We start from the raw sequence: 13,704 nt of genomic DNA on the forward strand, positions 1-13,704 counted from the left end.
CACAAAATGATACTCTTAATAGGTAAGAGTAAAATAATACAACCAATAAAATCAAAATACCCCCCCCTCCCCTCCCAAAAAACAAAATGGTTTATTTTTATCATGATAAAAGCAAGAGAGAGAGAGAGAGAGAGAGAGAGAGAGAGTGAGAGAGAGAGAGAGATGTATTTGGCCGCGAACCCCCATTTGACAAGATTTTTTGGCAGGGAACCCCCAGAAGAGATGTTAAAAACAAAAATATATATACAAAAGTTTCCAAAACATTTTCGATATTATTTTAAAATTGTTTCACAGAAGTACTGTGCTTTGAGTATAGCCTACAATTGTGAGGTCCTTTTAGGGACCCAAGCTTTGTGTGAGCTTGTAGATTGCCTCTTTTTGAGAACCTAGGACTTTCTGCACAAAATACTTTTACTTTTGGCATTTTAAGGCACTTTTAAGTATGACTTTTGAACTTTTACCCAAGAATATATTATCTCTTACTTAAGTAAAGTACTTCATCCACCACTGAGGGGAGAGAGAGAGACAGCCAGACAGAGAGAGAGAGGGAGAGACACACAACGCACGCACGCACGCACGCACGCACGCACGCACGCACGCACGCACGCACGCACGCACGCACGCACGCACGCACGCACGCACGCACGCACGCACGCACGCACGCACGCACGCACGCACACACACACACACACACACACACACACACACACACACACACACACACACACACACACACACACACACACACACACACACACACACACACACACACACACACACACACACACACACACACACACACACACACAGAGAGACAGAGAGAGACAGAGAGAGAGACAAACAGAGTCAGATAGAGATAAAGAGAGAGAGACGGGCTAAATGGGAACCATCAACAGTCAGTGTAGCGACAGAGTCTCAGAGTAAATCAGTGTCGTTCTCAGACGGCCGCGGCGAACCCGATGCGGTTGTTCTGCCGGTCGAACTCGGTGTAGTAGCGGGCGATGAAGTTGGCCCCCAGTATCCAGATGGGGCCAGTAGGGGGCGGCACATCCAAGCCCCTGAAGGTGACTGTGCACACGTCTCCTCCAAACTGGGACTGCTGTATGAGAGGAACACACACCACCAGTTCAGGGAACAATGTTCACATGTGAAACGTGTGCTTTTAATGGACGATGTGTCTGTAGTGACTGAGTAGATTAAATAAGCCAAAAAAAAGTAGCAGGTCTGCAAGCTTGTAGATCGGCTATTTTCTATTTTCGACAGAGATTTGGTAATTGGTATAGAGGGAAAAAGAAGGGGGAAACTACTTTAGCAGACTTACAAGCTCACAATGGGTGGCGACGCGTTGTGAAGTTGTATATTGGCTATTTGCTACGAAGAGATTTGGTGTAGAGGGGAATAAAAAGCGCGGACCCCTGAGGGACCGCGGTCAACTGAAGCATAGGGTTTAAGAATGCTTTGAGAATGAAGGGTTATTGTTCTCACCCATAAGATGTAGTCCTCCTGGTCCAGGGCATACTCCTGACCCCCCAGGTGGAAGGTCACGCTGGGTAGAGTCTTCACAGTGGCACAGTTTACTTTGTACTACAGGAAGAGAAACAAAGAAAACAGCATTCAACCTTTAAAAGCGTGCTAAAGACCCATCCAATTACTGTAGAGAACGTTTATAGGTTGACTTGTTGTTGTTTTGTGTGAGTCTGCCTGAGTCTGCCAGCTGCCATTAATTAAAATTAATGATAAAACACAGCCTCTGATTTTTTTAATTTAAGTAGCCAATTATCTTTACACAATTTTCCTTCAATTTAGACGTTATGCCAATGAATTCGTCCAACTTGATTGTCAATGATGTTGTAGCCTATCCTACTGGCTCACCTGCCAGTGAGGAGTCACCACCGGGAGGACGTAGCACCTCCGTCCTACTCCTCCCAATGAACATTACCAAATGTAATTGTTCAGACTTCCGGCCACAGCGGTGGATTTGAGCAAGTTTTTGTGTGGTCTTATCATAATTGCTGCTCCCATTGTCACTCGACCAATCAGGGGAGCTTTACGAAGTTGAACTATGTGCCTGCCAATCATACAAGCACATGATTCATCTGAATGAATCTCAGTTTCAGGATCTAACTCTTGCTAATTTCCCAAAAGTTGACAAACGCAAATTGTATGCATTGCCTTTGTTGAGGAGCATAAGCATTTTTAGTTTTTAACCTTTTCTCCCCAATTTAGTCGTTGTGCCAATTAATGCCTCCCAACACACATATCTGTGTTGTCACTGCTGTTGTATCCTACTGACTCACCTCCCAGTGAGGGGCCCCCACCGGGACGGGAGGAAGTAGAAGAGCCTTCGTCCTACTCCTCCCGCCCAACACTCCCTACTGACAGCTGCCGCCCCCAGATTACGTACATTGACAAATATCCCGCCCGGCTTCCCTCCCCCGAAACACGGGCCAATTGTGTTGGTAACAAAGCTTGATGCACCGCGGTGGATTTGAACCCCCAGCCTCCGTGGTGGTGAGCAGGCACTTAACCACTACGCCAGGGGTCTGCAACAGGGGGTCCGGGACCCCTAGGGGGTCCTCAGAGTTACTACAGGGGGTCCGCCAAATCTTTGTGTGAAAAGATTTTTATATTTTACATTAACCACTTGAACCCTAACATCCCTTTTCTGAGGAGAACTTTAGCCAAAAAATTGCCGATCTACAAGCTCACAACGCCTCGCGCTGCAAAGAGGTGTTTGGTGTAGAGGGAAAAATTAGCAGACCAAGTAAACAAAAAAAGTTAAATCTGAAACACATTTTTATACAATATAGAGGGGGTCCCTGCTTCGTCGCTCTCTCAGCTAGGGGGTCCTTGGCCTGAAAACATTGAAGACCCCTGCACTACGCCACCATAGCGCCCTTGTTGTATTTGTTTACTTTCAAACATAATATGGAAACTATACAGCGTTGGTGGTTGTTGCTTACGCCACTTTCGTCCAGCACGGCTCCGATGGCTTTCATCAGCTCAGTGACAGAGGAGGCGGGGCCAGTGATGTAGGAGGAGCCAGTGTCAATCACGGCGTTGCAGCCTTCCTCACAGAACATCATCTGCTCCCCGACCGAAACCCTGCGAGTATGGAGGAAATGTGTGTTCAAAACGGTGTAGCCATGTACAAGCATGTACTGTATAGCATTGGTTCTCAAAGTGGGATCCGGGGACCCCCAGGGGTACTTGAGGGGATGCCAGGGGGTCCCCAGCTAAATGATTTATAGGAACCAAATGGACCCTTATGGGTCTGTAACTCTGAGAGTGTACAAATGGAACCAAATGGACCTGTTAGGGTCCATTTGGTTCCATTTGTACACTCTCAGAGTTAAATTAACATTGATGTTACAATATGAATTGGGGTCCCAGAGATAGAAATGCCATTAAATGGGGGTCTGTAGCCTAATGCATGTCAAACTGGGGGGGTCCTTAAATTACAATGATTGAGAATCACTGCTAGAGCCGTACAAATCTTTCCAAATGGGGGTCCGCGGGATAATAAGTGTCAATTTGGGGGTCCTTGACACTAAAAAGTTTGAGAACCACTGCTGTATAGACCCTCAGGTCACCAGACCTGAGTTTAATCTGACACAATTCTATACAATATCGTCTCTATCGGGTGGAAACCTCATGTTACTTTTCAGGATTCAAATAAAAAAATAGCAGATCGACAAGCTCAAAACACGTCGCTTCGCGCTGCGTTTCGAGCTTGTAGATCTGCTATTTTTGATGCTTTTGTGTGAAGCTGTAGTATGAGTTAATTTACAAAAAGTTTAAATATGGAGCTAAGAGGTTTCTGTATATAGTGGGGGTCCCTGCTTCGTCTCGCTCTCAGCTAATGGGGTCCTTAATTGTCCTGAGAAACGTTGAAGACCCCCTGCAGTACAAGGTTAGAGGTGTGGGTTGGGCGTCGTACCCTTTCATGATGACTTCCCATTTGCCCGTTTCTTTGGTGTCCATGTAGTTGAAGGTTCCAGTGTAGTAGTTGGGGTCCGTGCCCCCCAGCACCAACTCTCCTCCCGGGGAGTGATGGGGGTCCCTGTCAAAAAGAATATGATTTAAAACATATTAACCCAATGAAAACTTTATCATATTATGAGGAACTGAGTAACCTCAGTAAAACTATGCCTAAACCTAACCTTATTCCTAAACGTAACCTCAGTAAAACTATAGCTGAACCTAACCTTATTCCTAAACGTAACTTCAGTAAAACTATGCCGAACCTTAAACTTATTCCTAACCTCAACCTCAGTAAAATAAAAAAAATCAGGATAGCAAAACGAACTTGTAGATCATCTATTTACTATTTTTGTGGGACACCATTGTACAAAAAAATAGGGCTTAAGTGGTTAATAAGACAAACTGATTTAGTCTATTATAAAACATATATATATATATCAGAATGTTATTTTTATCGTTGTTGCATGGATTCATTGATGGACCCAGTCAGTACCTGCTGTAGTAGATGGAGAACACTTCCTCTTTGAGGACGTGCTGGTTCATGATGCGGTCGAACACGGGGGTGATTCCGTCGATGGCCACGTCAGGGTAGCCCATGCCCAGCACGCCGTCGAACTTGGCGAAGATGAAGGGCATGGCGGAGAGGGAGGTGGCTTCAGCAAACACCTGGTGCACTTCGATGCCACCCACCTGGGGACAATTGATTGATTGATTGATTGAGTACTTTATTAACAGTTTGCAAAGAAAAGGCACGGTGGCACAGATTTATACAAAAGAATGCTAGTAAAAGGATAACCCAATAAGCCCAGGGCTTATTCAATTAAGGTCCTGTGTATTCAATTCAATGAGACATTTAAAGACAAACAATAATATGCAAAAACATCATACGAGTAGTAATAAAAAAGAAGGATATGTACAGTAAACAGTTGGGGGAGGGGTCATTTCCGGTGATAAGCTTAGACGTTTTACTTTGTACAGGGGCCAGTTACAAATTGCAGCCACCAGTAAGTGCTCTTTTAGAGCGGTTTTGAAGGAGGGTAAGAATTCAGACTTTTTTTATGCCTGTTGATAGGGCATTCCACTTTCTGGCAGCATAGCAGTAGAACAAATTTGACCCAATTTTTGTGCCGAAACTGGGTTCAGTGAGATCAGTGGGGCTCCTTCTGGTCCATTGCCAGTTGCTTTACTCTGTCCTCTACCCTGAGCCGTCCCACCCTAGCAAAATGAGCGGGGGTTAGATGAGTTCTGGGTGTGAGGCCTAGTAGTAACCTGACCAGTTTGTTTTGAGAGGTTTGCAGTTTGTTGGTTTTAATGCCTTTTGAGGTGCTTAAGTACCACGAGTCATATAGTGACATTGGATGAGTGCTCCTGCTAGAGTCCTCAGTGTAATCCTACTGACCACCGAGGAGATCCAGAATAGAAAACGTGTTCTTTGGTTGACTTTTCTGATTTTGTTGACCCCCTCTATATTGTATAGAATTGTGTTTTAGATTCAACTTTTTTGGTTACGTTTACTGTTATTTTTTCTCTCTTAGCCAAAAATAGCCGATCTACAAGCTACAAACAACGCAACGCCTCGCAGCGCGAGGCGTTGCGTTGCTTAGTTTGCTTAGGTTTTTTTTGCGCTCCTAGAACTCACCGTAACGATGTCCTGGCTCAGGAATCCCCTCACGTTTCCAGAGGCGTACTGGATGGAGAATCCTGTTCCGTTGTCCACGTGCGTGTGGGACTTGGACCCGTCGTACCTGTTGTGGGTGTCTGTGTGAAAAGCATCCAGTGTTCAAACTTTTTTTAATGTCAAGGACCCCCAAATTGATATGCATTTGGCCGCGGTGCGTGCGTGCACACGTGCGTGCATGCGTGCGTGTGTACAGTATGTGTGTGCGTGCGCACTCACAGCAGGCAGTGGAGAAGGGTGAACAGCTTTGTGAGGGGACCCACAGGTTAGCTGATCCTGTGTCAAACACCACGTTGAACATCTGGGCAGGAGAGCCGATGCTGATCTCCCCAAAGTACTGCGTCTGTTCAAAAGCATGCAGGCAACTTTTCAATGTTAGTAATCCAACAGCCAAAGATCAAACGATGCGCTCACATTACCCCCAAAAAGCCTGAGACAAACCGTCAGTGGTGAAAGAAGTACTCACATTTTGTACTCAAGTAAAAGGAGCAATACCACCATGTAGAAATACTCCATTGCGAATGAAAGTCCAGTAAAAGTACAAAAGTATTTGCATTAAAATATACTTAAGTACTGAAAGTAAAAGTTCTCATTATGCAGAATGTCCCATTTCACAAGTTTATAATTGTATTAAAAAATGCTTTGAAAATACCCTAAGTATAAATAGGGCTGAAGACGTTAATGTATGTTTTGTAATAATGATCACATTTTCAAAGTAACTAGTAACTAACGTTTTCCCATAACTGTAGTGGAGTAAAATAGCAGATCTACAAGGCCATAATGGATTCCCCCCATTCCCCCCAGCAAACAAATCCAAACCCAGTGCTCATTGCTAGGGGTCTCACATCCAGATAGTTGGTTAGGGGCGTAGGATCTGGGGTGGTCCCATTGGAGGGACCATCTGAACTCTTCTGGTTGAGCTCAGCGAACGCTTCAACGGACACCCCCATCTCCTGCAGCGTCTCCCTGATGGACGGCATCTTGTTTAAGGCCACTCTGCAAGCAAAACACAGACATTGTGTTTAATCCATTTAGACCGTGAACACATATGTGTCACTTTTAAGATTTCTTTGGCTATTCAAAAATAAAAACAATACTTTTTTTTTATGGTTGAAAAATCGTGGAACATTTTTGCAAATATTTTTAACTCAAATCTTTACTTCTGGGGGAACAAATGTTGGTGGGGTGGTGGGGGGGTCCGTGGAAAAATACATATCATTTTGGGTGGTCCTTGACATGAAAAAAGTTTGAGAACCACAACCTCAAAACAACTGTTAGGATTTAGAATACATTTGTAGAACCCCTAGAAGCAAAGATTTTGAGTATCTAAAAAACATATATATTCAAAGATTTGCACACATTTTTCAAAATTCTTCAAAAACATTTGTGTTAAAAAAATCAAAATTATTCAAAATCTTTCAAACACTTTCAAGATTTTTCAAAAATGTACAAGCTGTACAAGCTTGCAGCGCGGTGAGCTTGTAGATCTGCTATTTTTTTTTAGAACCACTGTTCTAAATCCTTTTCTGAAAAACGTATGTTGTTTAATCCAGCTTCAAATAAAAGAACAGAAATACAGCGGATATCAGATCAAATCCTCAGATTAAAGGTGCTGTAAGTGATATACTGTCTTGTTAAAATAAGTATTAAATAGCTTTATATGCTGGTATTAATCTTAGCTATATTCAGTAACAGGGTTTGTCCTCCTTTCAGCTCTTTAGGAAAGAAAAACAATTTCAGGTTGGGATTCCAATTTGAATTGTCCAATCAGGAGCGAGAACTCAGAAAGGGTGCAAGAGAAACAGTGGAATAGGCTCTATGCACAGCAGCCATATTGTAAAGAAATTGGGCCTCTTCTTACTTCCTTCACAGGTGTAACACCTGTGAAGAATTAGATAGAAGATTAGATGATACTAATGAAGGCTCTGTTCCATTCTGGTCAGGGTGCTGATATTGTGCATGTTGGCTCACTAGAAACACTCCATTTTGGTTCCCAAATGGCCCCTTATGGTGGGTGTGTAACTCTGAGAGTGTACAAATGGAACCAAATGGACCCTTAGGGGTCCATTTGGTTCCATTTGTACACTCTCAGAGTTATGGGGGTCCTTGAAAATAAGACAATCACTATGCCACACTAAATGGAACAGAGCCTTAATTAGTATCATTGGTAACACCCGTGAAGGAAGTTAGGAAGGGGCCCAATTCCTTCCCAATATGGCTGCTGTGCATACAGTAGAGCCAATTGGAAGTGATGAAAACTTGGAACTAGAACACAAGCTGATAACTTATCTTTGTGGGGTTCTCTCTCCTGATTGGATGGAATTGGCAAATTGTATTTTCTGTTTATTAAAGGGCTGGAGAGACATGGAGACCCCTGTTACTGAACGAACACTATAGCAATGATCAGAATATCGCATCGCAGGGATTAAAAAAGAAAAACACGTTTTGTTTTAACAAAGAAACAAATACCTTACGCCACCTTTAAATGATCAGAAGTTAGAAGGGTGTAGAAGAAAAACACTATCTTGACACTTTGGTTTGATGTGTTATGTATATACAGTACGTGTGTATGTGCGCTTTTCACAAAACACAAAAATGTGTTTTAACCACGTGATCCCTAGCTAGCGTCCCTTTTTCATAATAGTCAAAAACATTCTGAGAAAATTGGTGAACATTCGGCTAAAATAGCCCACTGCAATAGCTGAGCCTGTAGACGGGCTGTTTTCGGCGAAGAGCCTTGGTGTAGAGGCAAGAAAAGGAGGGGGCCAAATGAAGAACCCTGGTTTGCAATGGTCATCAAAGTAATAGATTTAAGTGGTTAAATGCCTGACTGTCACAGAGCAAAACACCTTCTGAGACAATGCATCATAAAAAGATTAGCTCTAATTATCATTTGTGTGTGTGTGTGTGTGTGTGTGTGTGTGTGTGTGTGTGTGTGTGTGTGTGTGTGTGTGTGTGTGTGTGTGTGTGTGTGTGTGTGTGTGTGTGTGTGTGTGTGTGCTGTATGTATGTATGTATATATTTATTTTTCTAACAAACTCCATTTGCCGTTTTCAGGAAAGGGACGAAGAGTAAGTTCAAGGAAAGACCAGATAGAAACAGATCAAGTAAATCAAATGTTCTTATATGAGTAGAGTGAAAGGGATACATACTGAAAGCAGGTACAGTGTCCATGAGGTTAAAAACAGCAGCAGATGTGTACCACATAAGCACAGCATTAAGGTGAGGATAAAACGTACTTGGATGGAGAGATAATAATATGCTTACCGTCGCAGTGCATGACCATCGTCGGCCATCATCAGCCACAGCGCAATGGTACACACCCAGGAGCTCATCCCGTAGTAGGTCATCATGACGGCTTTGTCTCTGAAAGATGTGAAGAAACGATGTGAAGCAGAATATAAAAAGTGTAATTTCCCTTTTTTCCGCGTTAGTAGTACCGCACAGATTTTGTTGCCGAGTTTGCAGAAAAGCTTGCCGTCTCTCTCTCTCTCTCTCCCTAAATGTCTCCCTCTCTGTTTTTATACCGTCTCTTCTTCCTGTGTGATGATGATAATCTGACCCATGGGGGACACTGGCTTGGCTTTGGTGTTTTTTTGGGGAGCTTTCCTAGAAGTGACCACTGAAAACAAGTTGTCTCTCAGCCCCCCCCCACCTCCTTTCTACCCTCTCTGTAGGTCTCTCACAACCCCTCCCCTGATAAACAGGTCCCAGTGAGAGGTTTGATCTTTGACCTGGTCGGGGGGCGGGGGGGGGATGGCCGACAGTAAGCAGGGATGCAGAGTTGTTGTGGAGAGGGAGGGAGGGATGGATGGAATCGGTGACGCCGCCTGTGTACGTCTTCTGTGGAGCAGCGAGAGATATGTCTCAGAGTTTAGAGGTGTGGACCCTGCATACCCTATCGCAGTGGTTCTCAAACTTTTTCATGTCAAGGACCCCCAAAAGGATATGTATTTGGCAGCGGACCCCCCATCTCAAAACATATTTTGGGACAGAGAAAAAAAAAAGATAGCAGATCTACAAGCTCGTGTAGAATAGACATATTTTAGAAAAGTATAAAATATGGTTAAAGTGGTTAAAATGATTGTGACGCTATATCAACTAATTGCTGGGGACCCCCTGTTACCCCCCCAAGGACCCCTGGGGGTCCCCAGACCCCACTTTGAGAACCAATGCCCTATCGTCTCTGTTCGATGGAAACAACTGTCGAGATAAGAGGTTTCTGCCCGACAACAACGTCATGTTCTAAACACTCCACTCCTCCAGGAGTAATTGTATTTTTTTTCTTTATTTCAATTGGCTACAGGTTGAGGCTACAGTAACTACAATCTACAAAACACATGGATTCATTTTATTTCATTTCAAATCTTTATTCATTCTCGAAAGACATTGAGGTTGTCCTCATTTGCGGTGTCGTCGAGATACATCACAGTACAATTAAATTTCCATTTTCACATCAATATTCACATCAAAAACAAGACAGAACAGCAAAATAAAACAAAACAACCTTTCCCTATCGTGATACAACACGATTTAAAAGCAATTGCAAACATTTGTGGGTATAGGCCTGCAATCAAGGTTTTAAATTTAAATTGTCCGTATTTTATGGGAGAACAGATATTAAATTTAAGCTGTAGGTCATTCCAGGTGGTTGGGGCACTAAAACAAAAGGCTTGGTCTCCCTTGCTTAGAATCTACCCTAACCTTCAGCCATCTCATTCCATGATGATGTTGCTTGTTTTTCTCCACTTGGCTTTAGATAAAAAGGGCTGATTCGATGATGTCAAATCGTAATGTCTAAGGCGAGAAACGACCAGAACTTTGAATTTAGGGTTATTATCGCTATCGAGGCTTTGTCTGCCTCCTCTAGTCTGAGAGACTTGTTTTCCCACGGCTATCCGTGGCTTATCTGTGGAGCAGACAGGCTTCACACCTCTCTGTTTACACTCTGCTGACTCTGCTCACCTTACAATATAGGCCTTATAACAGATAAGGGACAACTTCTGTTGGTCCTTTATAATTCAATGGTTCTCAACCTTTTCAGGCTGCGCCCCCCCCCCCCGCTCAAAGTAATCGTATTTGAACTGCCCCCCCCCCCCCCCCCTCCACCCTGACACAAGAACTTGGAATTGTAGGAGTGTATTGATTGATTGATACTTTATTAGCAGTTTGCACAAAAAAGCACAGGAAAGTACAGTTCAATACAAGGTCTGCTAAAAGGATAACCTCAGAAAGCACTATAGCTTGTTTCCATTGGGCCCAGCATGTGGTACCAGTCAGACATTATGGTTTTCTTACCTTTTCTATGATGATATGATATCTTAGGATGAATGGTACAGTAGAAAAAAATCATAACTCCATCCCGGGTCCGCCGCAGCTTAAAACGTACGGCAATAGGCCTTGCGTTTGATTGCGTATTGTAATAGCTTTTCTTTTGGTGAGATCTGACGTTCATAGTGACAGAACACTATGCAAACCCCCCCCCAAAAAACGGAAGTCTCGCTAGACCGTTGGTTCTCAAAGTGGGGTCCGGGGACCCCCAGGGGTACTTGAGGGGGTTCCAGGGGGTCCCCAGCTAAATGATGGACAGGAACCAAATGGACCCTTATGGGTCTGTAACTCTGAGAGTGTACAAATGGAACCAAATGGACCCTAACGGGTCCATTTGGTTCCATTTGTACACTCTCAGAGTTAAATTAACATTGATTTTACAATATGAATTGGGGTCCCAGAGGTATAAATGCCATTAAATGGGGGTATGTAGGCTAATGCATGTCAAACTGGGGGTCCAAGAAATTAAAATGCTTGAAAATCACTGCTATAGAGCCGTAAAAATCTTCTCTTATGGGGGTCCTTGGCATATATTTTCAAATGGGGGTCCGCGGGCTAATAAGTGTCAATTTGGAGGTCCTTGACATGAAAAAGTTTGAGAACCAATGCGCTATACGATCTAGAAGATCTCTTTCAATCTCGGCTAGACGAGATTTCAATCTCGTTTCTTTCTTTTTCTTTTTTTCCCCCGGTTGCATAGTGTTCTGGCATTATGAACGTCAGATCTCACCAAATAAAACCCCCCAAAAAGCTATTCAAATACGCAAGATATCATAACATCATAGAAAAGGTAAGAAAACCTTGGTCCAAAATTCCCTAAAAGGCTAAAAGGATAACACAAAAAAAGTCCATTGTGGTCCTGTAATGGCTTTATAACGGTCAACAAATTAGTAGTCCTTCATATTGACTATATTTTGGGTGTTGAGCAATGGCAGGACTGTCCTTGACTATATTTTGGATGTTGAGCAATGGCAGGACTGTCCTTGACTATATTTTGGGTGTTGAGCAATGGCAGGACTGTCCTTGACTATATTTTGGATGTTGAGCAATGGCAGGACTGTCCTTGACTATATTTTGGATGTTGAGCAATGGCAGGACTGTCCTTGACTATATTTTGGGTGTTGAGCAATGGCAGGACTGTCCTTGACTATATTTTGGATGTTGAGCAATGAATGGCAGGACTGTCCTTGACTATATTTTGGGTGTTGAGCAATGGCAGGACTGTCCTTGACTATATTTTGGATGTTGAGCAATGGCAGGACTGTCCTTGACTATATTTTGGATGTTGAGCAATGGCAGGACTGTCCTTGACTATATTTTGGGTGTTGAGCAATGGCAGGACTGTCCTTGACTATATTTTGGATGTTATGCTGTATGATTGATTTGATTGATTGATTTTATTTGATAATTCATGGTACAATTCACAGAGGTGCACAGTACAGTATTTATCAGGATATCACAAAAAGTCGTAGGACTTATTTCCGTTGAGGTCCCAAAAATATCTGTACATTATATATTAGTATATATCAGTATTTCACATTCACACACACACACACACACACACACACACACACACACACACACACACACACACACACAGTCACACACCGGCGCTGACGGTTGAGGAAACCATGCAAGACACCAACCTGCTTATCAGTATCAGTTATACCAGTGGTTCTCAAACTTTTTCAAGTCAAGGATCAAGTGTGTCCCAACATGTAGCTAGTGAGGGGGGGAGGGGGAGGGGGGGGGGTTCCCACACTATCACTGCTGTCAGGCATGCTATCGTAAGGTTGGTGGGTGTAGGGACCACCCCGGTGGGGCTGGAGAGATATGGAGGGTACATGTCAGCCACTAAACACAGACGGCCCACACTAGAGGTCGGAGGTCACCCCCTAAGATTATTATTCCCCTCCCGTGGGACACAAGCCGCCCAGGAAGCTGATAGATAGCATGGCCCACAGGACCTCATTATACAGAGTCATGGCATCAGGGACGTCACGGTCTCTCAGAAGGTGGGGGGGATGGACTTTCGGTGGACTATACCCCTTACTTTACACTTTGGCTATTCAAAAATAGCAGATATACAAGCTCATAGCGCGGCACCGAGTGCCGCGCTGAAAACCATTGATAACTAGAAAAAGTGCTCCTCGGAGCACAGGTCTCCGCCAGGTCAGGTAGGTTATTGTGGCCTCCTGGTGGCGCTATAATATGCCAATGTGAAAAGGGTGCCATTTCTTCTTAGGCCTTGCACGGCAATCGGACACTGCATTCATGATTTGAGGCATTTTGTTCAAAAAATTTGTTTTGCTAAATTAGACCTGCTGGTGGCGCTATAACAGGCAAATATTAAAAGGGTAGCATTTGTTCCTCAACATAGTGTGAATGTGCGTGCAAAGTCTGACCACAATCGGACGCTGCGTTCATGATTTGCGGCATTTTGTTGAAAACGGGCCACACCTGCAAACTTAAGATGTGAATTTTAGCCAATCGGGATGGAATATGAAAAATTAAACAGATCCGCCTTGATCACATGACTATAGAGATCATGTTTACTGATTTGCGTGAAATTTGGATAAAATCGGAAGAAGTAATGTAAAGAAATATGTTTTACATAAGTCTGCCTCCTGGTGGCGCTATAAAAGGCAGATGTGAAAAATGCAGGTCAAAGGTTTTTCCTTGACCTCTAGGGAGTGCACATACAAAGTTTT

At 43.5% G+C, this 13,704-nt stretch overlaps 1 protein-coding gene across 1 annotated transcript; it reads right to left on the reverse strand.

Annotated features, from left to right (window-relative positions):
- Positions 1-937: 937 nt before the first annotated feature.
- On the reverse strand, positions 938-12,978 carry ren (renin; the record flags this gene model as incomplete). Its single annotated transcript, XM_084070152.1, has 12 exons — positions 938-1,099; positions 1,486-1,584; positions 2,964-3,105; positions 3,941-4,063; positions 4,478-4,674; positions 5,624-5,742; positions 5,882-6,005; positions 6,508-6,658; positions 8,930-9,028; positions 9,329-9,505; positions 12,754-12,816; positions 12,920-12,978. The coding sequence occupies 12 exons, from the start codon at positions 12,976-12,978 to the stop codon at positions 938-940; spliced, it is 1,515 nt and encodes a 504-aa protein (XP_083926278.1).
- Positions 12,979-13,704: the final 726 nt, after the last annotated feature.

The sequence above is a fragment of the Gymnoscopelus microlampas genome, assembly GCF_963454915.1.
Source record: "Gymnoscopelus microlampas genome assembly, chromosome: 10".
NCBI lineage: Eukaryota > Metazoa > Chordata > Actinopteri > Myctophiformes > Myctophidae > Gymnoscopelus > Gymnoscopelus microlampas.